The sequence below is a fragment of the Procambarus clarkii genome, chromosome 51 (genome assembly GCF_040958095.1).
Source record: "Procambarus clarkii isolate CNS0578487 chromosome 51, FALCON_Pclarkii_2.0, whole genome shotgun sequence".
In the NCBI taxonomy this organism is placed as follows: Eukaryota; Metazoa; Arthropoda; class Malacostraca; order Decapoda; family Cambaridae; genus Procambarus; species Procambarus clarkii.
This window is the reverse complement of record NC_091200.1, coordinates 12,233,213-12,261,210: the sequence shown is the minus strand read 5'-3', so window position 1 is coordinate 12,261,210 and position 27,998 is coordinate 12,233,213. Positions and strand designations below refer to the sequence as shown.

The 27,998-nt window shown below is 40.6% G+C and overlaps 1 protein-coding gene across 2 annotated transcripts in view; it reads left to right on the top strand.

Moving 5' to 3' along the window:
- The window catches only part of LOC123774531 (terminal uridylyltransferase 7), a 91,704-nt gene that overhangs the window by 21,172 nt on the left and 42,534 nt on the right, over positions 1-27,998 (top strand). For both annotated transcript variants that reach the window (XM_069304012.1, XM_069304013.1), the window contains exons 11-21: positions 351-502; positions 1,636-1,719; positions 2,635-2,787; positions 6,871-7,040; positions 14,987-15,165; positions 16,273-16,460; positions 17,549-17,767; positions 19,458-19,604; positions 20,356-20,436; positions 20,613-20,838; positions 27,237-27,328. In XM_069304012.1, coding sequence (XP_069160113.1) covers positions 351-502; positions 1,636-1,719; positions 2,635-2,787; positions 6,871-7,040; positions 14,987-15,165; positions 16,273-16,460; positions 17,549-17,767; positions 19,458-19,604; positions 20,356-20,436; positions 20,613-20,838; positions 27,237-27,328 — 1,691 coding nt within the window. The remainder of the gene's footprint in view (positions 1-350; positions 503-1,635; positions 1,720-2,634; positions 2,788-6,870; positions 7,041-14,986; positions 15,166-16,272; positions 16,461-17,548; positions 17,768-19,457; positions 19,605-20,355; positions 20,437-20,612; positions 20,839-27,236; positions 27,329-27,998) is intronic.

Here is a 27,998-nt window from a genome sequence, read left to right as displayed (position 1 = left end):
ATTTGAAGGTCTTTTGCCGAGTTTTTAGTTGGTGCTTCCAGAGTTTTATATTTACAGTGTAGATGTACACAATAAGTAGATAAATGTATTGGTACATACTATAATACTTAACAAAATATTTACTACTTCAAGTGTACACTGATAGTGATTTCAATTTTATACATCTGATTTCATTTTCAGTATTGGAGAGCAGTTGTTTTCCAGGAAATCCATAACTAACCCTCGATACTGACTCTTTTTTTTTCATGTTTGCTTTAGTGCTTAATAAATATTTTTGTATTGTATGTACTGTATATTTATTGACTATAAGTCTTGAAATTTGACTGTTATGTTACCAAATTTTTTGACAGATCCTTTTCTGCAGAAGAGAAATTTAACTAGAACAGTGAGTGGGAACCCTGTATTCGAGTATATTGCGGATCGTTTCAAGACCACCTACAAGTACTTTGCTATCCCTCAGTTATCTTATGGCCCTCTTTTCCTACATATTGTTGTCAAAGAGGTAATTATCGTGAAATTATTGTTTGATATACAGTATACAGTAGTATTAACTTTGTTTAATATATAGTAGTTAAAATTTCACCTTTATGTTGATTAAATTTTATGAGAAGTATGATGGTGGTAATATTAGCCTTTAAAAACCTTTAGTGAAGATTGATGTCAGTGTTTTAGTGAAACATTGATGTTGAGTGTTTCCTTGCAGCAATTACTTAACACTTTGGCGCTTTCCAGCAGACCGTCGTTGTCACCAATATTATTAATCACACCGCACGCGTGCCCCTCTCGGGAGTCACGAGAAAAAATATTTGTATAAAATCCATTTATTATCCGATCAACTTGGGAATAGTTTACAAATGTTTGCCATGAAATTTACGTTTTCTCTAATAGCCGAACAGCTTATTAAAGAGAACAGCATGGCAGTGAATCATCGTGGTAAAACAATTGTATTATTGACACGAGTATAATCGACGTAGTTTTTATGTATGTTGCCGGTCGAACGCATCCTTATGTGACCTTTAATACTTATGTTCTTATAGAACATTCTATTGCGAGCACATTGGTACAAAAATGAAATACATACATCGACAAATAATGTCAGGACAGTGAATTGAATATACGCTTTTCAAAGCGAGCTTCGCCGATATGCCGCCGCGGGTAACACTTCGGCCACTTCCCACACGGTTTTGGGTGGGCTACGACATTGAATCTATATTTATATGCATATGTCCGTGTAGAGAATTTTATTGCGATTCCATTGATACCACAATTAGCGATGTAGAACAACTGTAGGCTTCGCAACCATTAAGAGAGTGGAAACATTTTGTTGCTGTTTGGCGCTCTCGGCTAGTGATCTGAATAGTTTTTTATTTGGTGTTGATAATCCTTATGCTTTGGCGGCATTTTATAGATATGTTCTTATAGACAATTTTATTGCGAACACAGTGATACCAAATTTAAATACGTGCGCCTTCAATTATTGTCAGGACAGTCAAAAGAGTGTACACTTTTTCAGTCTTACCGCGTAGGCGCGCGAAGCGCCGAAAGCATCTAGGGTATGATTTTTTTTTTAACGCCGAGAGCGCGAAAGTGTTAAGATGTGCCATAGGCCTATTTACAAATTTAATTTTCATTCAGGTACAAGCGATGAATGGGTCCAAGACAACATCAAGTACGAGTCAGAAAAATAAAGGGGAAGTGCTGTTAGAGTCAATTGAAAAGGTGATTATATTTTGTTATTTGAGTGTCTACATCTTGCCTTTTTTTTTCTGGCAGAAATGCACACACATCCAGTAATGTTTGCCCTTTATTTCGGTGTGTCTCATTTACTGATTTTTGTTTGGTCACTTTGCCAGGAAGATATCTTATGGTTTTATTGTACCTGTTTTTATAACTTTCCTGCTTGATCAAGAACATATTTTCTCAAAGTTTCATGAGTGTCTTCTGCGTTGTTGACTCCTAAATGTTGAGGAAAGATGACTTGATCTAAGCAAGTTTTTATTCCATATTACATACTGTTAGCTCTTGAGAGCCATTTTTCATGCTGTCTTATTGCAGGAGAATCACTTGAAAATATCTCGCCAAGTTGACTGTTGTTACAAAAATTCTCCCTTAAAGGACCGATTTATTGGAGACAATCCAATGTGTTTGTGTGCACGGACAAATTACGGTGGGCATGTTTGACCCTTCATTTTCACATTCAGACATAGGCAGATATGACATAACTTCTTAAAGATGTGAATTTGTTAAATATTTGAGAATATTGTATGTATGTATGATATTATTTAGTAAAAACTAGGAAGATGTAGCTGATGTGTGCAGCAGCTAAACAGCTTTCCTTTCTCTTCAGGCCATTCCATTGCCTCTATTCAAGTAACTGGCAACAGTCAGCATATGGAAGCCCCCCTCCTTCATTTCCCATCTCATTTATATATAAGATTAATATACAAATTGGCCCAAGCTTTAAATAACCATGTTTAAGTACTATACAGTAGCAAGCTTTCAGTGTCATTTTACATAACATACAAATAAAATCTGTGTGTCTGTTATGTATTATTCATTGTCGTGCATTTATTCATGCTTGAACATGCATTGTAGGTGATGTTGTTATTCTCAGATCATTTCTCCAATATTCAGGCAGGAAATTCTTTGAGTGAAGGATCTTCTGAATGTGAAATGGAAAGGACTGAGGACGACATTGATGTGGCAATTGAAGGGGAAGAATATGACGAGGAGGACCCAGGAAACTTGTCAGGGTTTGAGGCTGACCTAAGCACATTATCTATTGAGGTAAGTTTGCTATTTTCATTTGATTAATTTTTATGGCACATTGAAAAGGAAATGTATAAGTTTGTGAATATGTAAATTAACCATAAGTTTTCTTTTGTTACTTTAAATTTATATTTACATTTTGGTTTAAGTGAAGGAAACATGTACAGCAATTACATTTAATCAACACAATATAATGCTGTATATATATGTGAGAGAGAGAATGACTGTCTGCCTGTCTTTTATTAGGTTAGAGGCAGATGCTACCCAACTTGGCAGGTTGAATGGTCTCGGGTATGGGACAGTTATAGGCTGGTCAGAGTTAGTCCTGTTGGACCAGTAGTTATTAGTTAATTATAGTGAACCCATATATATAATATATATAGGAATGTATGTACTCGGCTAGTTGTGCTTGCGGGGGTTGAGCTTTGGCTCTTTGGTCCCTGCCTCTCAACTGTCAATCAACTGGTGTACAGATTCTTGAGCCTACTGCGCTATATCATATCTACATTTGAAACTATGTATGAAGTCTGCCTCCACCACATCACTGCTTAATGCATTCCATCTGTTAACTACTGACACTGAAAAAATTCAGTTTAACATCTCTGGGTATGGGCAGCTGCCCATACCTGCCTACCTATGGGGCAATAAGTGGAAGGTGGGGACTCAGGATGGGAGTGGGACAAGAGAATGGGGTGTTTGAAGGCAGTGGAGAGAGAGGCTAGGGGGTCGCAAGGAGAGGGGGGCTCATACTGGAGATGAGGGTTGTTGGGGGTTTGGGGATGAAGGGGAAGAGAGGGGTTTGGAATGTGGGATCGAGCAGAGGGGATTGGTTACAGAGGGTGGAGGGTGCAGGGTAGTTGTTGGGGGTGGGGGAAGGATGGGAGGGCTTATTTGAGGTGGGTGTGAATTTTTGAAAGGTGAGGACTGTGGGGTCAGTTTTCTCGCCTTCATTTCTTGTTGTTCGTCTTTGGTCATGTATCTATCTATAAACACATTATAATAGCCTTCACTGCCCCTTAGTAAATGCCTGTCCTTTAATATGTAGTTAACTGCCTCTTCCTTAGAAAATTGCACCAGAACAAGTCCGAGTTTGTTGTCTTTATAAGGCCCAATTTGGTGTGAGTGTTCAATCTCGTTTCCTGCCATCTCGGCATTTAAACACCTCAATATTTCTTCTAGATCAAACTTTTCAATCTGTATTCTTTCATGTTTTTGATGTTGCCTTTGCTTCACATAATCCATGAATGACAAATGTTCACCTGCTCTGCAATCCACTTTTGCAGTGGTGTGTGTGTGTGTGTGTGTGTATTCACCTAGTTGTGCTTGCAGGGGTTGAGCTCTGCTCTTTTGGCCCGCCTTTCAACTGTCAATGAATCAACTGTTACCAACTAATTTCCTCCCCCCCACACACACACTCCTCCAGGAAGCATTCCGTAACAGCTGTCTAACTCCCAGGTACCTATTTGCTGCTAGGTAACAGGGGCATCAGGGTGAAAGAAACTGCCCATTTTGTTTCTGCCATCACCAGGGATCAAACCCTGACCCTAGGATTACGAGTCCAGAGCACTATCCACTTGGCTATCAGGTGTGGGTGTGTTTGTACTTGCCTATTTGTGCTTTCGGGGGTTGAGCTCTGGCTCTTTGGTCCCACCTCTCAACCATCAATCAACAGGTGTACAGGTTCCTGCTCAAGCCTACTGGGCTCTATCATATCTACACTTGAAACTGTGTATGGAATCAGCTTCCACCACATCACTTTCTAATGCATTCCATTTGTCAACCATTCTGACACTAAAAAAAGTTCTTTCTAATATCTCTGACTCATTTGGGTACTCAGTTTCCACCTGTGTCCCCTAGTGTGTGTGCCCCTTGTGTTAAACAGCCTGTCTTTATCTACCCTATCAATTCCTTTGAGAATCTTGAATGTGGTGATCATGTCCCCCCCAACTCTTCTGTCTTCCAACAACGTGAGGTTTAATTCCCGTAGTCTCTCCTTGTTGCTCAAACCTCTCAGCTCAGGTACTAGTCTAGTGGCAAACCTTTGAACCTTTCCAGTTTAGTGGTATCCTGGACTAGATATGAACTCCATGCTGGGGCTGCATACTCCAGGATTGGCTTGACAAATGTGGTATACAAAGTTCTGAATGATTCCGTATACAAGTTTCTAAATGCCATTCTTATGTTGGCCAGCCTGACATATGCCGCTGATGTTATCCTCTTGATATGGGATGCAGGGGGACAGGTCTGGTGTGATATCAACCCCCAAGTCTTTCTGTGTGTGTGTGTACTTACCTATGTGTATGTGTGGACACACCTTTGTGTGTGTGTTTATATATATTTATTATATATACATACATACACACAGTAGAACCTCAGTACTCAATTTAATTGGTTCCTGAAGGCTGGTTGAATGGAGATAACTGAACAAATTTTTCTCAAAGAAAAATATAAATTGGATTAATTTGTTCCAGATCACAAAAATAAATATATTGATACAATAAATAAATTAAATACAGTACAGTAAATGCAAATACATGTACTGTATATACTTTACCTGTATTTACGAGAGTTGATTGCATATGTGGAAGGTAGCGAGGCAGAGAAGATATGTTATTCTTTGGCAGGGGAGTCCACTACCATTATCAGAGCTTTGTCAGAGTGATATTTCAAGAAAACTTTGCACTTCCCCTCATTTTGCATACATTTCTTTTATTTGAGGACTAGATTTAGGCATAACAAACTTGGTAGCAAGAGCAGACACGAGGCTACCACTTTCATATTTTGCTATGAGTTCATTTTTCATCTCAATCATGGTTATAATATTCTTTTTGCTTGGCTCTTATCACTAACTTTCACTAACTTTCTTAGGTTCATTGGTGACTTATTTACACAAAGAATAATAAAATATCCAAGAAAACACGAGAAAGTTTAGAGAAGTCTAGTGGTGGTGTGCACTGAACGACAGCTACTGGAAAATGGACTCGTCAGAGACTCGTGTTTACGTTTGAGTGCCGAACAAATGGTCGACCACCGAACACGAATACAGCGTTCGAGTGCTGAATTGTTCGAGTGGGGAGGTAATTTTTGGTAAATACATATTTACCAAAATGTAAATATAGACCTGGTATTTAAAGTAACAAATAAACAAGAAAATGTATGGTTTCTTTACATATTCACAAACTTGTACATTTCCTTTTCATACATTATATATGCTACTGCTAAATGCCTTCTTATAAAAGGTTAATTTTATTTTTAAGATGTTCATTTTCTCTTTCTAATGAAAGAAATTTTCCATCATTAATCTTTAGCAGCTCCTCAACCATCACTAACATGCCCATCAAACCTCAATTCCTTATTTCTTCCTCAGTGAAATCCTTGAAATGTTTGTATCTTGTTGACAGTTCAGTACTAGTAACATCCGCCATTTGGTTTTTATCTATCTGCTTCCATGTGATAGTCTTTGCTAAGTGCTTTCCCAAATTTGCATATCATTTATAATAATGGTAAATTTTCATATTGAATTGTATACATAAAATCCATACTTGATTGGATACAAATAATTAATAATCCTTGAGTTTTATAGGAAGCAAAATAGGTTTCCTTAATCATTCTTTTTATTGCTTATACATTAGGGCAGCATTTATCAACCTGAGGTTCTGCAGAACCCCAAGGTAACTAGGGGTTCTGCAAGAGATAGTGATAAATAGGCTAATTCTAATCAGTTTGATAGTGATAAATAGGCTAATTCTAATCTTCTACAAATATGTTTGAGTCATTTTTGTATTTAATTTTTCTCGTTTAATCAGTATCAAGAGCAAAGACAAATCTTCTCTATTCAGTTGACTATGAAATCTGTGTATGTTTATCTAAAGTAAGACCCGGAATTACTTCGAGGATACAAAGGTTGAGAAATGCTGCGTTAGAGATTGTAAACACATTTGTTTTCTATTAGGCTACAGTTATTACCCTGTGTTATATGAAATAAAGTAAATTAAGATTGTTTATGATTCGAATGCATGCCAGATATAAATAATTAGAGAAAGTAGTTTAGAGTTTAATAGATATTGGATGTATGTCATTGACTTTAAGTGAATTATGCAGGAAACATTGGAGGAGCCACATGACTCTCTAAGCCCCAATGGTCTGAGCTCACAGGAAGAAGAATCAAGTTTAGCAACCTTAGAAGACTTGTCAGCCCCAATACCTTTTGTGACTCCAAGTCAGGCTGCAAGACTCATGCTTCAGGTACAAGAAAATCAAATTATTTTGAGGTAAGGATAAAATGGAAGTTTTATTACCCAAATTTTTAACAGTAAAATTTTTGGCAAATGTATCTCCAGTAGCAAGAAAATTAAGGTATGCATATTTTTTCAGATTGTCTCTGAGGTACCCTTCTCAGACACAGGCTCTTCCCATCTCAGTGTCTCTCCACTGTGTCTTTGATTTCCATCCATGAGTGCTCCAACTCATGCCACTCAAATACCCTCTCATCTTTTTACTCTGCTCTGGTGGAATGCTTATGCTTGGGGAAACAATTCTTGTTTTCTAAATTTGTGTTATAATTTAAAGGTGGAACTTTTGTTGTGTTTGGCATATTAAAGGTTTCTTAATAAGTGGCTGTGTCATTTTCAGCTTTAATTTTTTGGACACTGCTGCTTGCTGCTTATTAAAAGCTAATCATTACAGTATTATAGTTTAATAATTTTTTTGAGGGGAGTAATTAGTTTAGAAAATTATAGTAAAAAATATGATGAGCCAGCTGAAAATAAACTTCCAGCTGGATATTGAAGAATGTAATATATTGGAAAATACTAAAATAATAAATTAATGATGCTGTAATATAATTTATATTTGATAAAAACATTTACATTTAGCTCTGGTAACAATTTTCTTTTAAATTGTTTAATATTTCTAAACCATGTATTTACAGCACACTACTTACAATATGATAAATTATATTGCAGGTGATGGCAATAGTACCATCCTTCAATTTCACATTTTCTATTTCCGTAGATGTTAGTAAAGTATGCATGTGAACTCTGGTATTATGGACTAATATTTTAAGACTTTATGGGAATTTAAATATTCATTTCAAGACAAATCATTTTATTAAATATATACAATGTACAGTACTTTAAAATGTAAATTATTGACACCATACACTAAAGCAAGACAATAGAGTTACCCGGTGCAAGAGTGTGAATGGACTCGCCCAATACAATGAGATGTAAAAAGCAATTCTCCGGAGACATTGACAAGTGAGAGAATCTGGTACATTGTGTAGTCAAATATATGTTGGTGAAATGGTAATAGATGTTTTGTTGTTTTTGCATTAAAACACTAATGCAAATCTTTCATCTTTATTACATATCCATGGTAGGGATACCCTATACTTAAATTTTAGTTTTTCTTAAAAGAAATGGAGTTGTGAGAGACAGAAAATATTTTATGCATATCGGCTTGAATTGTTTGACTTGCATATGGTGACACAAGGAAAATCCTTGTTCGTATTGGGCATATAACACTGGTGGCAGAGTGTAAAACCATTTTAAAAATGATTTGGCAGATTGGGTGCAGACCTTGGTCAATGTCAAAAAAATTTATTGGCATAGCTGAACAAAAAGCTTGACACATGTCCTGCTGTTTATATATATTTGAGTATTTTATATCTTGGAACTATATCATATATGCAGTACAGTATAGTATAGAGTACAGCATGTAATTGCTCATTTTAACCCCTAATAGTTTTAATGGTTTAAATTCCTTGCATTTCATTTTACTAAATTGCAAAGAGGATATTTTTCAGCCTCTAATGCTTATCCAAATGGAATATATATTAATTATTATTCTTTAAAAATCAGCTTTATATAATGTAGGTAAAATAGTTAAGTCTTGAATCTCGAACCATACCTGCCTACTGTTTCCAATGTCTTTCCTGTAATGTGATGTGTATCTCTTCCTCTCCTGACCTCAGCTTGCCTTGCCCCACTTACCCGATGCAACTCTACATATCGTGATATTACCTTGATGTGGTCCCAAAGATCAGTTTCCCTGCATCTGTCTCTGGGCCACCACCATTGTGAAATAACTACCCATCCGAGGGCGAAAAGTTTTGCACGCCCTCATATTCTGTATGGGTCATCACCAAAGTGAAATGAGATCCAGATCTCAATAAGAATATCCAGAATGTGAATGTTGGGAGATGTAATTAGTGTAATTGGTATAAAAAGCTAGGTAGAGCTTAACCTCTGGGCTGTTCTGATTATAACCTGCAACACTCCCATGCACAATTTTTTTTTTCTTATAAAAGTGTTCATTTGTATTCCCTGACCACGGGAGGGGGGGAAAAAATCGTAGGTGACAGCATAGTGGCCCACTACACACACACAGCATGGCAAGTCATGCAGATGACACCACCTACCTCACCAAAATGGCTCCTCCCAACATACCCCTTTTGCTGTTATTACACTAATACACATGTTGTATGCAAGTATTTACATTTATGTTCACCATAGCAAACCACTAGGCTGATATGGTGAGCCCAGACAGTAACAGTTGGCCACACAAGAGTCAACAGACGACACTCCCTCCCTCACCGAGATTACTACTCCCACCCTACTACGCACAGTGCTTATTATCACAAGAATGCTGCTATTATCAGAATCCTGGTCATTTTTATCACAGTCAGGGGTCTTCTGTAATATTATCGCTAAATAATTCAAGTTACATACATATTTTGACATTTTTAGGCAATGCTGTGATCACAAGCTGAACAGGAGTGCTGTTAGTTCATGCTGCGTGCACCAGGCTTGGTTGCTCACTCAGTACTGAGGCTTTCAAGCCCAGGAATATTACTCACGATTTTTTTTTTTTAAATGGCGTCTGTTTACAAGAGCCCTGAGGAAGCTGATGTGAACCCCATGTACAGAGACTTTTAAATCTTACATGATACTTCCAACCATACATAGCTGTGTTCTGCGACAGTTACTCACCCCAGCTATATATATGCATTGTACGGTTTAAGGGTTAAAGAGCTAATTCCCTGAAGTCACAATAACCATTTCAAGCAACGTTAGTTACCACCACTGATGTATTCCCACCTAAAATTAATATGGGCAAGATGGACTCTCAGCCATTCAGTCTCTCACCTATTCGTGGAAAGTGTGCTTCCTGACCAACCTCTTTTTGCCAACACACTGATTCTACCAACATTGGGACTCGTGCCATCATGTCTCCAGACATGCCGGCTCATAGCGTTCCACTTATGGGTAGAATGGTTATTTCCTCCTTCCATCTCTGTAACCTCTTCAGAGAATAAATGTTTTGATTTATTATTGTGTGCCTTACTTGCCATTCAACAACAGGTTCCTGTAAATGTATAAAGCAATAGGAGCATAGCCCACAGGTGGGAGGTTACAGACAGCCAGAAACAACGTGGAACTCTTTGGTAATCACATACGGTTGGTATACTAAACTGTTGGAAATCTAGAAACATTGCCAACATAGTAAAATTGTAAAGAAAAGAGACACGGGAAGCCCTAAATCATAGACTAGTATCACTAACTGTATAATGCATGCATTTCATTGGAGAAAATAGCCAGGGTGAGAAATTTTGTAATGAAAGTGCAAAATGGTTTTAGAGGAGGAAAGCCATGTTTAACTTGATTTATTTCCATGACAGTCATACAGAATGAGTTGCAATAGACACACAGGTATAGAGGTTGTGCACCAGCTAGAGTGAATAAAAGGCAAAGAACATTTATAGGCTGAATGAAGAAAATAGCCAATGCTGTATAAATAAAAAATCTTGGCAGAACCACGAGGATTAAATTAAAAGTTAAGACTAAAAGAATTGAACCTCGCAGAATTAGATAAGTAATAAAGAAGATATGATCACGTACACAATTCTCGTGGGAATAGAATAGGCAGACATGTTGGCATTGATTGTACGTGAAAAAAGAAAAAGATAGAAACTTCATACAAGCCAAAGAGACAATAGAAATATTTTTGTTCAGTGAGAATGGTCAACAAATGTATTAAGAGCAGACAGGATTCATATGAAAACAGCAATGAGAGGAACCAATAAAAGGAAGGAAAGTGAAATAAAAAGAACGAAATGGAAAGCGGGATGAATAACCGATGCAAGACTTTACACAACATGGCCCATGAAGGCCTATTATAGAGGTGCAGTGGTAGATGGTCATGCAAAACACTACTCTAATATGAGTGAATGAAGTGTGCTGTTGAAATTATAAGATAAGTAAAAGATCAAATTAAAGGCCAAGGCTTAGTAAAGATTTAAGACGAGTAAATGCAAACATAAAAGAAGTACACCAGTGGAAAAATTACCATAGGGAAACCAACACTTTTTAAGGATGAAGGACACATGAGGACAATGAGTAGCTGAAAACCAGTTATCAGTCAGTGGCTAGAGGATGGGAAGATATGCTTCACAGTACACAAAAGCTAACTTGAAATACTAGCTGCACATTTCTAAGCTAAACCAAAATGGAAACCAACAGGAAAGCAAGGGGAAATATATGAAGGAACAAACAAATGAACAAATAAGTACAATTTAAGTTGGAAGAAAGTAAGGAGATGCACTTGGCAGTGAAGAAGTGTAAATTTAAGAGATAAATAAGGGAGTCTGAGAAATTGGCACCATAGAGTATATCAAGGAAATGATAAAAAGAGTTTAGATGGAGAAAAAGCAGTTGGATAAAAATGTGGAAGAGGAGAGGAAGGAGGTAGAGATGGAAAGAATGAAGGAGATGATGGTACAGTGCAACCTCGATTCAGCGAATTGTATGGGTCCAACCCTAATTTAGTGAAAGTGAGGGATTTGTTGCATCTGGAGATACTTTCAGGAGGCATTGGTGTTGTGCAATTTTTGTATTTTTTTAAACTGATAAAAATGTGTGTGCTTGCTCGTTGACTTCTAACGATTCATTCATCTAACAACATGGTTAAAAATGTAATTGGATTGATAATAAGAGTTATCATTCATACCCTAATATTCGCCACACACTAGGCTAATTTCACCAAGTGAAATTTTCATCTTGACGTATCATATGGACACCTACCAGGAGAACCTGTCTGCAAAGAGATTACTCCAGAACTAACCTATTTCTCATGCCCCAGCCTCGAAACCTTATTTTTGGAGGTAGAAGGACCCCATATTTTAAGTGAATGAAAACCATAGCAACTCAAAATGAAAATGGACTATAGAATTTGGTTTTGAAATATGCTTATTGGCTTTACCATGGCCCCCAACTCTTTCTTGTAATATTGTATCTTATCTAAACAAAATATTTAACATAGTTACAATCACATTTTTAATGTTATCATCATGCCATAATATTTCACACTTTTGGCTGCTTTCACTGAGCAAACTTTAAATTTCAATCTCTCATGTGATGGGCAATTTGTCCACAGGTCTGTGAACTTTGGCCCTGCTTCCTAAGCAATTCTGTACATCGACTCTTCAATGAATTTCCTAACACTTGTTTGGTGAACTGGTTGAATAAATTTGGCCTGGAAAGTGTGCAATGCAACCAGAGATTTGCCAAATCAGGGTTACACTCAAGTTCGATTGAGGAAAAATTAAGGGAAATACAAAACTGAAAACAGTAGTAGTAGAGAAGGAAGGAACACTCCAAAAGAAGTTTGAAAGAAAGTAGAGAGAATAGACATGAGTAGAGGTTGAGACAATTTAGTAGGGTCAAGGACCAGCAAAGACTTTTGCAGAAGTTGCTAAAGTATAAGAGGCAAGACAGTTAGATAAGTGCAACTGTAATGGATGCAGCTAAAACAAAGCAAGTCATAAATTACACTTAAAATGAGATGGCAAGATTGGTGGTCATAAACAATTAGGTAGAGCCAGGAGGGGGTAGAGGACATAACCAGAGAAAAGTCTCTGAAAGAATGTGAAAGGAATCCTTTACAAGGTGTAGGTGAGAGGGCCAACCAGCAAAGTGGAATCATTTTGTAGGATTGGAAGGGTTGAACATGAATTTAAGCAGCCAGTGAAGATTTCCTTTCAAAATAGTCATATTTAGTGCAGCATATACTATCAGATAAAAGGAGGTTACAGGTCAAAGGAATACACACCTGTATGTATGTTTACCAGGTTATTGGTAATGATGGAGAATTGAGAGGAATAGGTCAAGAGGGTCAGTAAATGGAACAAGATGGGAAGCCAAAATGTGTAGAGAAAAGTTGGGTACAGCAAGTTAGGGGTCTGACTAACATGAGTGAAAGCCAGGCAGCAAGTTGGCTGGTGGATAAATTTCTGATGCATTAAATCAGCTTTGCCCCCCCCATCCCCCTTCCCTCCCAAACATAGTGCATGATTTATGTACATACCAGGATTATAAGTTTCTTGAGGGGCAAAATGATGGATTCCTGTAGCTAGCTGCACTGAGATATCTCCACACTTGTAAATCACATCAGCTCTTGTGAGTTTTTAAAAGTTAAAATCCTATCGGAGACTCAACCAAAACCTGGCCCCTCTCACATAAGCACAAGGAGCAGGGACTTCACTCGTGCCCTTACGGAAGAAGCAGGGCGCCCAGAAAGTAAGTGATGCTAAATGGACAAATGCAAGGTTCACGGAAAGTAAACAAACAATGCAGCAAATGATCCACCCAGTAGTTAGGTCATACACCCTCTAGTAACAGGTGGTCACCACCAGATGGCAGCACCACAATGGCTGCCAGCTTCCCATGTCAACAATCTTCAGCCCTTTGTCTGATGTCAAACTTGTCTGACCATGAGTTGCCAGCTCTTTGGGTCCAATAATTTCTAGGTCAGTGTTGGCCATTTTTTTGACTCATGTTTTGTGAGGGTCCATTTGCTTGTATATTGGTCCAATCGTTAGTGCTTGCTTCATGTGCACATGTTTACAAGCCTCACTTGCTGTGTGGACATATGACACAGTTCACCTTGACCTGCATGTGCTTAGAGCTGCATTTCCCTAGGAGCTCAGGGATGTTGCTCTAACCTTGGGTTACTTCCCTGATGGGTTTGAGCATTTTCTCCATAGAGACTGGCCTGCTGTAGAGAGTGCATCACCCTGAGTAGCATAAGGGTCATTGACTCCGTGAGGTTGGGGGTCTTCTGGGGTTTATTAATTTGGTGGTGCACTAGGTTCATATGCTTGTACATACAACACATGGTTGGTGCCTGTCATAGCCTAGTTTTCCAGTAGAGCTGCATTCTGTGTGTTTCTTTTTGGCGAGTATCTCCTAGTGCTTGGATGTCCTGTTTGGTCTTTTACCTACAGGCCCCTGGTGTGGATCATCATTGATTGGTCTACTGAGCCTGCACTTGCATTTTGCGAGTTTGAGGGATGTACATGTACTACCTCCCTTCTTGGCCTCCAGACTGAGGATCGTTGGCATGGGGAGCCGGAAACTCCTGTGGTGTTGCCACCTGGTATTGATTGTTCAGTTAATACCAGGGGGGTATATGACCTAACTATTGTGTGGATCGTTTAATGACAATCATTTGCTGCATTGTTTACTTTCTGTGAATCTTGCAGCTGTCAGTTTTGCTGCATTTACTTTCTTGGGGTTTTTTCTTTGGCGAGAGATTTCATGAATTTCCTGTACCTCTATGAGGGGGGGGGGGGGGGGGCGGGATTTTGGCCTCTGGTGTCTAGTAGGCTTTTAAAAATTTGCAAGGGCTGAGGTAGCTTATAGGTATCTCAGTACAGCTGGCTACAGGGAGCCACCAAGGCCTACTCAGAAAGAAGCATTTGATTATATTCAATGTTGGTTTCTGTGGATTAAGATGGAGTCTGCAGAATAGGTGTCTGGCTGAAATAAGGATGCACTGTTTCATGGAACAAATATGAAATTTGTTTTGTGGAATTACACCTAAATTGATATTTAGGTGTAATTCTTCAGTCTCTCCATGCTTCCACTTGGGGACATTTTGAATAGATCAACGATGTAAGAGATAAGTAGGTTACATCAGCCCAGATTGGAATGTGAAAATTTTCCATTATACTCATCATATTGTGTAACACCATAGCCCGTGTTACTTGGAACTTTTTGTTCCAGGTAGCGAATCTTTAACAACAACAACAATCATATTGTGTGCAGTATAATATGAAGAGATTAAGATTGTTTAACTTTTCTCTTACATACATGTGCCAACCCCAAGCTGGCACTTGTATATTGACAAGTATTGTACAATTGTTACTGTCTTCCAGGTTTGACGGAAAGGTCTTTACATTGGGGCAAAAACCACCTTTAATATGTGGGTCATGCCAGAAAGAGGGACATAGTAAAGCAGATTGTCGTGAAGATGAGTTGCCACCCCTTAAGCGCTTGCCACCTATGAATGGGCTTTTCCTGAGCCAGCTCACTGCTATATTTGAACAGTTAACAAGTAAGACCCTTTTTTTTTATTTTCAAGTGTATGTGTAATTACCTAAGTGTGCTTATTTTATTACCAAAATGTAGCTACAGGATGAGAACTGCATTTATGGTGTTCTATCTTACCTATAATTTTTGTCATATTAATTCTTGAAGCTTCTGATGGTTTTGGCATATACTACCTCTCATTAAATATTTAATTTAGTCCACCCGCCATTGACTGTTAGCTAAAGCGAATTTTCATGTTTTTTTGGCACCTTTATTTTTTCTTCCGGTCCTATGAATTTTTTTAATGTTTTTGGGGATGTACAGTATATTGTACTTTATCAGTTTATTGGCATTGACATCAACATTAATTACAATATTGGTAACTAATGGTAATAAATGTTAAACTACAGTATATTATAAGTGCCTATGTTCAAATACTTTGTATCAAGAACCCATGATCTAGTTTTGCTGGTCCCAACACCCTAACCCTAACCATACTTGCCCAACCCTCACCAACCACATTCCCATCCACCTACCTCACCCTAACACATCATTCTGTCTATCCTACCCCCTCCCCTCCTCCCGTCACACACAATACAAACTCACGACAGGAAATGACAATACTGACAACTAGGAATCTTTAACACCTACAATATCTAGAACAAAGGGCTGCCGACACAGGCTTAGAAAACATCGGTGAAAAGAAAATGTACAAGTTGTGGATGGTTGAAACAATTAAAGTGAGATGGTGGAGGCAAAAACCATCAACAGTTTCAAATCATCATTTAACAAAGATAACAGCGAAGATGAGACACAATGAGATTAGCTCTCCGTCTGTATTTATACTTGGGCAATATACATGCATGCTCTCGCGCTCTGTCTATCTGTTGATATTTAACAATACTGTACAGTTACAGAGCAAGAGGAGGATGGATTTTTTTTTAATCAAATTAGTCCTGCATCACCTGCAGGCGATGCATCACTAATTGCATCACTGCATCACTAATTGATGCAGGTAAACCTGCATCAATTAGTCCTCTCCTTCAATTAGCTGGTTGAAACATAACTAGTTTTATGACTACAAAATAAAAAAGTATATAATAATAATCTAATAAACCACCTTTCTTTTCAGAGGATTTTGAACCAAGTATAGAAGAAATTGAGGACAGGGATAGAATAGTTGCTGACTTGGAAAAGTACATTCGCCAATTTTTCCGTGGTGTGACACTCAAGTTATTTGGTTCCTCGGCAAATGGTTTTGGTTTCCAACGTTCGGATTTAGACATTTGCTTGACCTTTGAGGGTAATCCATCAGGCGATGTGAGTTTGCTTAAGTTTTTTATGAATTGATATTGTATTTTGGCAATGATAATGGAAGAGAATACAATACTTGGCACTAATTTTGTCATGGTAAATGTTGCTAAAAAGGAGGGGTAGTTTGCTTAATATTATATCGACTAGTAAAAATGTATTTGGATATATTTGTTTTGCAAAATAGATTATCAAGGAAGGTATAATTCACTCTTCATAATATATAAAGACAGACAAATGGAATGTAGTTGAGTTAAATTTGATTAAGGATTTTGCTGTTGGTAAATAATTATTGCATTTTGTGAGTGACTGAAGGGATTACATATGATCTTTAAGTATAATAGAATAAAAATATTAGGTATAAATTTTGAAAACGTTAACCCTCAATAACGTTAACACAGCTATCATCAGAATTGTCACTTTCTTGGTGCACAAAAAATATACACGTTTGCATGGAAAATTAAAGAATGGTAAAAAAAAATCAAATATCTACATCTTTGCTTTCACGGTGTGTAAAAGGAAGGTGGATGATGGGGCCACTGCGTTAATTAACGCCTTGTGCAAGAGTTGCTGACGTATTGGTGCAGGAGTGTGGACTCTTATCTTCATCTTAGATGTTATTGTGTTCGTCTCATACATTGGTAGTTTACACAGTGTAGTGTTTGTATTGTGTACAGATAATTAAGAAAATATTGAGTATACTATAAAAGCCTACATAATATGTGCAGCTGTTGGAGAAACTGCTGAACTGGAGAATGTGTAGAAAACTTTTATTTCCCAAATTCTTTCAATAAAACATCTTAATTATTGGGACTGCTTAAAATCTCTCATTATGTACTCTTTGAAGCTCGGAGAGGGAGACATAATAACTTACACTTTGAAAATATTAGAGGAGGCTAAGTTCCTGCCTGCACCATGAAATGGAGGGATATGGTTATGATGTGTTAAAATAAATTAACAAGACGTCATCTCTTAGTTTTAGGTTTTATTTCATGCTTGTGAGTGTTGTCCAACTCATACTGTATCTTAATTTACATAATTTTTTATTCATAATTCATCTAAATGAGTGTGTGTGTATATCTGTGTGTTTTTTCCAGGACATAAATCATATCAAGATCATAGAATCATTAGCAGAGAAATTGAAAAGATATCGTCAGTGTGGACATGTGTTTGCCATTACAACAGCAAAGGTTCCAATTGTCAAGTTTTCCATCAGGCAAGCCTTCCTTGAAGGTGACCTCTCTCTCTACAACACCTTAGCCCTGCAGAATACCAAACTTTTACATACCTATGCCAATATTGATCATAGGGTGAAGGTGAGCATCTGCTGCAACAAATGTCTTACTTCTTCAACTCTATATGGCATTTGCTAGTATTGTATATCTTATAAATATTGCTGCAGAACTGTTGGTATGTATGATCTCGGTATATTTTGTAATGCAATATTATGAAACTAATATTATGAAACATTATTTTCTCATGATCATCTCTTTATCTTCCCCTATACCTCCCTCCTCCTTGTCGTCCTCTTTCTATTAAATCATCTGTTACTGCTGATATTATATAGCATTCATGTGGAAAGTGGCCGAATTTATTATTATTATTATTTTCTTCAAAGATGTGGCCACACATTTACAATGCTAACCAGCATATATACATTTTCTTCTGTCCTCCATGGACATGGTGAGAGATCTGTTAAACATACAATTCAGTGATTTATTGAACACTCAACCACAGAAGGTGATTGTAGGTGCTTTTAAAATGCTAAGCTAACCTACAAACATAAATACACATTTATGTCTGTCCTACATAAGCAGTGTTCGATGTGTCTTAGTGTCATTAATGTGCGTTTACAAAGGAGAAATGCAATTCCGACCAGCTTCCACATACCCTGTATACAAATACACACATATACACATATATACACATATATACACATATATACACATATATACACATATATACACATATATACACATATATACACATATATTCACATATATTCACATATATTCACATATATATACATACACCTATGTGTCTCCTACTTTGACAAGGTAAGATAGCTTCTTTAGATACTAGTGTGATATTAAACACTTAACCACTGAAGGTGATTAAGATGCTTTTACAAGCTCAGGTTATAGGTACATGCTTTGTATAACAGATGTGTTACATATTGTATAGGTACAATACATTGTATAACAGATGTATTACATAGTCAATCTTGGGTACAAGTCCAATATATCATCAAGTGTTCCAGTATTCATTTAGTATTGGCTGAGGGTTGTGGGGGGCAGGGGGGTACTTGGGGTGGGGGTAAACCAGCAGCGATTAGAAGAAGTGGCTGTTTGTCCGGGATATTGAGAGCGAATGTGGGAAGTGGCTGGGGTGTGTGTAGGGTGTGGTGAGGGGGGGGGGGGGGAGCTGGATGGGTGGTAATGCTGTGCAGAGAAGGAAAAGAGACCTTGTGCTCCTTATCTAGCAGTGACTACAAGGGGAGTAAAATCTAGCTCTTTATGCCCTGCCTCCTATGAATTTAATACTCATTTCAGTAATTATAACACTCATTTCATCCACAATATACAAAGTTATGGAACTTCAGCAGGTGGAAGACCTAATTATCCAATCATTACAAGCAATTATTTTTTTTTATAAATGAATATGTAATAAATTAAAATTATAATCAATAGATTTCATGCCTAAAGTAACTGCAGAGAAAAAGTGGAGTTCGCGTCTCAAGATTTGATAATTACTGTACATTAATTTGGACTAAAAGTAGTGTTAAAATTTTCATTTTGTTAATAGTATTTAATTTATAATTCATATAATTTTTTATCTTAAAATGTGAAAGTGATGATTATCATGACCTGTTGTATTATATTGCACATATATTTAACCTGTTAAATTTGTATATACTGTGGTATCATCTATGGAATATAGTTTGATATAACAGCAACTGAGAGAAGCTAATTTTTAAGATACAGTATGGAAGTTTATAATTTTCAGTGCCTTGGGTATGCTATGAAGTACTTTGCCAAATTATGTGATATTGGGGATGCATCCCGAGGGTCTCTCTCTTCTTACGCTTACATCCTGATGGTGCTACACTTTCTCCAGCAGTGCAAACCCCCTGTCATCCCTGTTCTGCAGGAGGTAAGCTCAGAGCAAATATTGTCAGGCTCGTTATCTGTTTCATTATGAAGAGGCAATCAGAATTTATTTTTAATCCAAGTTGTTTTGGTGTGGCGAGTTGCAGGGATAATTTTGATGGGTTACGTAATGGCATCAATGATGGTTGTGGTAATAGAAGAAAATTATCATCAGTAATAGTAAAACTATCATCATTATCCCATTTTTTCCACTTAATTGGGTTTGGTGAGTGAGAGGAAACAGCGTGCACATGAATGTTACATGATAATTAGTGAAATAATGACAATTTATGATGCTGCTTGTATTTTGCCAATATTGTACTTCGATTGATTTTATTTGATGTTTTTGAGAGTTATGAAATATGAAATACTGTACGTGTATTACTAAAAATCTAAAATCAAATTTTCCCATGATACATTTTTCTGTTTTTGAAAAGTTCAGTACTTTCCCACCCAATTAATAACAACAGATACTGTAGATACATTGTAGTACAGTAGTTGTAATTATAATAGCGGTAATATAATAAGGTTGTTTCATCTGTGGGTGTGTGATATTTATTGTCTCTGGACATATGTTGACTGAGCCACCATCTAGAGTGGCGGCCTGTCAGGCGGGCAGGCAGATTCTATCCTCCATGTTACTAGTTTTTGCAGTCTTCAACTGCTATCATCAATATAAGCAGCCCAGTTACCAATGTAATCTGGATACTAGAAGGCTGGATATGATAACTTATTCAGGGTAACTTTATTTGCAGTTGTGGGATCACTCAAAGCCAGCACCTCGGCTAATGATTGATGGATGGAATGCTTGGTTTTATGAAGATGTGAAATCCCTGGTAAGTTTTCTCTCTTGAATTGTTCATATACTGTAGTATATAAAGAAATTTAGCATATTTATTGTAGGTTAAAATGTATTCTCTGTAAGTTTTCTCTTCAGATCTCTTTTGGAACATTTTTAGCTTAATGGATATTCATGTCATCTGTAACTGAAGTTTCTATTTTCTTTTAACAGCGGCATGTGTGGAAAGATCATGGCAAGAATAAGGAGTCCGTAGGACATTTGTGGGTATCCATGTTATGTTATTACACCGAGACTTTCAATTGGAAGGAAAATGTGGTCACAATTCGCCAGTTTGCACCATTGACTCGATTGCAGAAATTGTGGAATTCCCGCTGCATTGTTATTGAAGATCCCTTTGATCTGAGTCATAACCTGGGAGCTGGTCTTTCGAGGAAGAGTAAGTTTTGTTCATTAATTTTGTTATTTATCCTCACACATTTTCTCACATTCTCTCAGATCCCTTTGATCTGAGTCATAACCTGGGAGCTGGTCTTTCGAGGAAGAGTAAGTTTTGTTCATTAATTTTGTTATTTATCCTCACACATTTTCTCACATTCTCTCATACTCTCACACACTGGACAAACTGAAGGAATTGTCCAACAAATGGCTGTTGGAGTTTAACTCAAGCAAATGTAAAGTAATGAAAATAGGTGTAGGGAGCAGGAGGCTAGATATAAGGTACCACTTAGGAGATGAAATTCTTCAAGAATCGGAGAGTGAGAAAGACTTGGGGGTTGATTCACACGAGACCTGTCCCCTGAAACGCACATCAAGAGGATATCATGTGGCATATGCCAGGTTGGCCAACATAAGAATGGCCTTTAGAACTTATGTAAGGAATTATTCATAACCTTGTATACCTCATATATCAGACCATTTGTTGAGTATGCAGGTTATTAGGTTATTAAAAATATGAAAAAAATATAATACAGTATATTCAATACGTCCTGTTACAACTTCATGCAAAACATGTGGGGCTAGGCTGAACTCTGATCACTGGTTAGAACATTATTACACCCACCAGAACTGTTTAGTGGTTCATAATGGTGCATGAAAATGTTGATAGTTATATATAAAGTATGTATACAGTGTAAGAACAGCAAAACCCATTATGTTTAATTGTTTTAAGAATATATTAGTTTATTAGTGACTTGAATATATTTGAGTATTCCAATGTTCCACACATTTCATTATATAAATGTCTCAAATGATACACTATTGAATAATATTTCTGCAAAAAAACCAATTGGAGACATTGAAATAAATAGGTAAAATATCTTTGCAATAACTCCTACCCCATGCCTGACCTGGGGCGACCTCCATGGGGTGATTGTTCTACAAATGGTTGTGAATTATGATGTGATCGAGATATTTCCTCTTTTCATTCATGATTGAATGATTCAAGATTTGCCTCCACCCCCCACTCCCGTGATCAGGGAATGCATTAATTTAACACTTTAGTGGTCTGATGACGTAAAGACGCTCATCTATACTCCAATAGTAAACTTTCCAGTGACATTAAAATGCTGGTGATGCTAAAAATGTGTATTCAGATATATACACACAATCTATTACATAAGCACATTTTGCATGGTGCCTATACTTTAGCAAATTCATTTATGAACATTTTGACAATTTACAATTGTAACTCAAAACTAAGAAAACATAAGAGCATAAACATGTTAGGCATCACTGAGTGATGCCCCAGGGATCCTGGAACATTTACAATCAGGAACACAGTGATGCCGGACTGCTAGTGTGTTAATAATATTCGAGGATTTTTTTTATTTTTTTCCCAAGCACTAGGGGATTGTTTTGTATAAACAGGCACAGCTCAAGGGTTAATACCAACCCAGTCATTCATTACACCTTTAGCTCTTGAACTTGCTCTCTTCTTCTTTTATAAGTGCTTTTTGTTGCATTCAACCATGTCCATACATGCTCAATACTTAAAAAGAGAACTTTGCATGAAATTAATCCATAAACTGAATATGGTGTTAAATTGATCATTTCTGGGGGGAGCCCCGTCGGCTCCCCGGAGCTTTACCGGCTGATATGCTAATGTCAGACTTTGGCATCAGTCATGTGTATGGAGTTCTAGGGCCTACCGGGGACCACGTCCAGAACCTGGCCCCCTCAGAGAGGCAAGGGGAGCAATGGCCTATAGAAACCCCCGTGTGGTTGGAAGCATTCTATGTCTGCCATGACCGGGTCAAGCATCCAGAAAGGTAAGCATTCCAAAACAAACCCCTATTCTGGTGAAAATTGCTACCAAAAGCCGAACTAGTGGTTAGAACTCTTCAACAGAAAACAAGGAAACTAGTATGACGTCATACGTCACCGCGCCGCTGTCTGCGCAGCTCCCCTCTCCCCGGGAGGGGGAAGGGGGAGCCCCAGACCTCCCACGCCGTCTATCCACCCATTAGTTCTTCGGCTGATGCTATAGGCAACGGTTATGTGCTCCGGCTCCAGTGGTTGTTTCAGCACTGTACCTAGAGTGTGGTGTCTGTTTTCTAGGTGGTGTGTGAGCCGGGAGTGATTCTCCAGTACTCGGGCTGCATGCGCCTAGGGTTCCCTTCCCTAGGTGCCCTGTAAGTACTGCCCTTGGGGCTTGGGGCCACCTTCCACAAGTTCCTTGGGTCCTGCCCCTGCTTGGCCGTTTACTGCTTGGTTTTCGGCCGCTCTTTGTGTGCTCGGGTGTTCTGTCTCCCTTGTTCGCCTTAGAGTAAGGGGCAGTTTTTGCACTGGTGGGGCACAGGGTACTGTGCAGCTTGTCTTTACCAATCATAGCGGCCGGCTCTGTTCCGCATGGGTACGCTGTCCTCTTGCGGGGTTTTCTTTTTCTTTTTGTTTATCTACCTGGTGGGGGGGGGGGTCTGCCTTCGTTCTTGCCCCTTATGTCCCTTGTGTTCTGAGTATTTTCTGGTGGTACCCCCGGCTAGGTCCCCGTGAGTGTACACGTCCCGGGGGTTCAGCTCTTAGAAAGTTGTTTGGTAGCTTTGGGTGCCGGTTAGCAGTACCCTGCCTGGGATTACCTGAGCGCGAGTCCTCTTATAGTAAACGCTCGGGACCCTGGGAAACCCCTGGGGGCGCGCGGGTCCGATGGATGTGACCCCAGAGTCCCCTCCTCGCTTTCAGCGAGTTTGAGGGTTGCTCTCACCCTTTGTCTCTGGGTGACTCTCTGTTTTGCCTCCGTCTGCTGCCTGTGGGGTTGGTGACACCTTCGACCCGGAGTCCTGCGAGTTTGGTTGCTCGTTGTGGCTCGGTTACCCAGTTGTGCTAACAAAGCGGGTGCGGGCAGCAGGGGCGTTGCACTTGAGCCTTGGTGGTGGCAACATTCTCGTGGTTTCCTTCCCGGGAGCCCCAGGGCTGCCCCGTTGTAGTTCGTTTTGGGACTTGGGGGTGTTGGTTGCTTCGGTTCCATCCACGCCCCCTTGTCTTTCCCCTGGATCACCCTTCCTGCCTGCATCTGGTTCCTTACCGTCTGTAGGTTTGGGGCGGGGTTTTTGATTGTGTTGAGACTCGGGCAGTCTAGGGGAATTCCCCTTCCGGGGTAGTGACTGGGGGCATTTGAGCCTGTTCCTCCAGCCGTGTTGTATGAGTCTGCCAGTGGGCTCCCTTCCTTAGTGTTTTCACGGCTGCCCTGGTTTGGTACGGCCGGGGCTTTGGGGGAACGGCTCTGCCCCGGGGCCTGTCGTGTTAGGTTCCCGGGGCTGGGGAGGGGCTGACTTGGGGGGCCTTGGCCCCGTTGGACCCCGTGGGGGTTTTTATCCCCCTCTAGGCGGGGCTTGTGGTTACGCGGAGTGGGGTCTTTCCTCCCCACTCGTCGTACGTGCTGTTGGGCGTCGGCCCCTCCCCGGGCTCGGTTCCTTGGCCTTTGTGTCGGTTGGTTCCGTCCTGTGGGTGGATGTTTCCTCCCACCCCTTTTTGGGACAGTGTTTTCGTCATGTTTCCCCGTTCGATGGGGTTCTGCGTGACTTCTGATCTCGGGTGCGCTTGCGCCTTCGTGTGCCTTCGGGACTAGTGTTGGCTTCTGTGTTCTCGAGGGTACGGGAAGGTTTTTCGCTACTTCCCGCATTATTGGAACGTCTGTCGGCTCCTTGTCCTTGTCGCCCTGTTGGGCTGCTTGTCGCCCTGTTGGGCTACTTGTCGCCCGGTTGGGCTACTTATCGCCCGGTTAGGCTACTTGTCGCCCAGTTGGGCTCCTTTTTGGGCTCTTTGCTTCTTTGGCCGGTTTTATTGTTCCTGCTTCCTCTTTTGGCTACTTTTCTCGTGCAGTAGTCCTGGCTGGCTCCTTCCCGCAGAGAGGGTGTGCGGTTCAGCCAGCGTGTTATGCGCATGCGCCGTGGAGTTTGTTTTGGTCTGGGCGGTGTTTCAGTGCTGGTGTTTTGCGCCCTTTTTTGCTACAGTGCTTCGCCTCTCGTTCTCCTCCCTGGCTGCGGTATGTGCCCCTTCTGGGGTCTGCCTGCTCCGTTCTCTGCCTTTGCAGAAGGGAGTTGCTATTTACATGTTGCATGTTGCAGTGGTGCCTGTTGCTGCTGCTGCACATGTGAATTGGTACCGTGTTTCACGGTGGCGTGTCCTTGTTCCTGTGTCCGGTTGTGGAGTGGCACTTTGCTGCCGTTTTGTGCCTGGGGATTGCGTGGGGGTTTTTCTGTCCCTGCCTGATTGTCCACCCCTGGTTGTTCTCCTGGGATTTTTGTGCTTCTGCTCTTTCTTCCTGCCTCCTCTGCAGCAGGGGTGTTCTGCGTGTGTTCTTAGGCGTTTGTTAGCTTGTGTCCTGTGATGTGCTTCTTTGTCTTGGTCTATTGCAGTTGTTCGTACCCCTTGGTTCGGGTACTGTTCTGGCGGCGACCCTTCCGCCTAATTTGGTTTCCTAGCTTGCCCTGCCGGTTGTTGTTTTTTGGGGGTCTTGCGATGTCTCGCGTCGGACCCGTCGTTTCTGAACTCCTGGCAGGCTTGCATGCTTTGGGGAGTTTTTCTGTTTCGGCAGACGTTCCATCTCCTTGTGCCGCCTGGGTTTCGGTGGTCATGCCCGAGATCTTCCCGTGGCTCCGCCCTTTCCTGGGCTCGGAGGGGCCTTGTCGGGGCTGCTTATGTTCTGCCTCGCGGTCTCGCCTCCAGTTGGTGGTCGGGTGGCTTCGTGGTAGGTGTCCCACCTGCGTACTTCTCTTGGCGGCAGTATGGAGTATTTTGGCGGTCCTTCCTTTTCCTTGTCCCTTCTTAGGTGGTTACTCTTGTTAGCTTGGTTTACTCTCGGCTTGGTTTTCTGGTGGGGGTTGGGGGCCGTCGTCTTGCCACATACTGTCGCCTCTTTTCGTGCGGTGCAGGGCGGAGCCGCTTCAGCTTGCTTTCGGTCTTGGTGTTGCTTCTGCACCGTTAGTCAGCTGTCTTGTGCGTCGTTTCACCTCCGGCCTGTTCGTGCGCCGCTTGCACCATCCTGGTCTCTGGTCAGCGTGCTCTGTCTTCTCCTCGGTTGGTAGTGCCCCTTCGGTTCCGGTGTGTTTTTTCGTCGGCTCTTTCCTTTTGGCCTTTGCCTCTGGGGGTCGAGTCGCTGAGTTTTCTTGCTCCTTCGGTTTTTAGCGTTTTGGTTGTTCGGTGGCAGCAGTCTCCATCTTTTCTGGCGCGGGGTGGGGCTGCTGCGTTCTGGAGGGATCCAGGGTTTGTTGGTGCTTCGTTGGTCGGGCCGGGGGTGTGTCGTTTTTTGTGTTCAGTGGCGGCCCTCCGCTGTTGTTTGCGTGCCACGGCGTTTGGGTCCGGAGTGCGTTTTGCGTTGATCCGGTTCTGTTCTTCCCGGTTCGCGGGTGATAGTGTCCCGGGTGGTCAGCCGTGTTCTTACGGCTAAGCTGCCTGTGTTCTTCCCTCATGCCTGTGGCGTTCGTGGCTTCGCTGCTCTTGCTGCCGTCTGGGCGACGTGGCCTTGCGGTCTTTCGGGCATGGATTTTTGGGGCATGGATGCAGGGGCCTTGCTGCTCGTTGTTCTCGTGTTGTTCCCGGTACTTTTAGGGGCTGTGGCGCCTTGGGTTGGCGTTTGCTGCCGGTTGTCTCGCCTCCTTGGGGGGTGCGTGGTGTCCGCCTCCTGGTTCTGTCCCTTTGACCTTCCTCTGTGGGTAGTTAGCTCCGGGGAGCCGACGGGGCTCCCCCCAGAAAACCAGCGTTGAATGTAATGAAACGCCATTTTCTGGGTGAGACCCGGAGGCTTCCCCGGCAACCCTCCCTCCCTCCGGTCGGTGGTTTTTCGCGTGTTTTGACATCCAGCCTCAGAACTGATGGGTGGATAGCCGGCGTGGGAGGTCTGGGGCTTCCCCTTCCCCCTCCTGGGGAGGGGGGAGCTGCGCAGACAGCGGCGCGGTGATGTATGACGTCATACTAGTTTCCTTGTTTTCTGTTGAAGAGTTCTATCCACTAGTTCGGCTTTAGGTAGCAATTTTCACCAGAATAGGGGTTTGTTTTGGAATGCTTACCTTTCTGGATGCTTGACCCGGTCGATGGCAGACATAGAATGCTTCCTACCACACGGGGGTTTCTATAGGCCATTGCTCCCCTAGCCTCTCTGAGGGGGCCAGGTTCTGGCCGTGGTCCCCGGTAGGCCCTAGAACTCCATACACATGACTGATGCCAAAGTCCGGCATATCAGCCGTTAAAGCTCCGGGGAGCCTCCGGGTCTCACCCAGAAAATGGCGTTTCATTACATTCAACGCTGGTTTTTTGCTGTAACATCTGGTTATAGGTAAGAATAAAGAATTGTTAAGGACTTAGGTACAATAATTGCTTGATGTTATTATTTTATTTCAGTGAACACCTTCATCATGAAAGCTTTCATCCGAGGAAGGGAAATATTTGGAAGTTCATTAACAGCAGTTCCCCCAGGTTACAGAAATTTAGTGGTAAGTAATTAAATTTCAGTAAACAATATATGTTAAGAATTATTATTGATCCTTAAAGTACAACTATGTAGTCAAAGCCGCCTCTCTGGCTATGCACAAAAAAATAAAGAGCACATAATTTGTTCTTATTAATAATACATTTGCATGCAAAAATTAGAGATAAATTTTTGTTTTTATAATTCTTTGAAGAAGGGCTGAATGATGACTCCTTGTAGCTAGCTGCACTGAGATAGCTCAACACCTGTAAGTTACATCAGCCCTTGTGAGTCCTTAATAGAATACTTTAGGCCAGAGGCCAAAATCTGACCCCCCTCTCACATTGGTGCAAGGAACATGATCACACTCATGAAGGAAATTAATCCGCAGAAAGAAAGTGAAGCAAAACAGACAGCTGCAAGGTTCAAAGAAAGTAAGCAAGGAATACAGCAAATGACTTGAGGCAGTAAACTGTACTCCACCTAGTAACAGCTGATGACCACCAGGTGGCATTACCATGGGAGCTGCCTACTCTATTCCAACATTCAGTAGTCCTGGTCATCATGACTTGGTTCGACTCAGGTGGTTGAGGCAAGCACCCCTTTTTGGTGGGTGTTATGGTTCCTAATTCCCCAAACAGGACTTGATAGACTATTCTAAACTATTATGAACGAATCCGGGTGGTTTTGGGTAC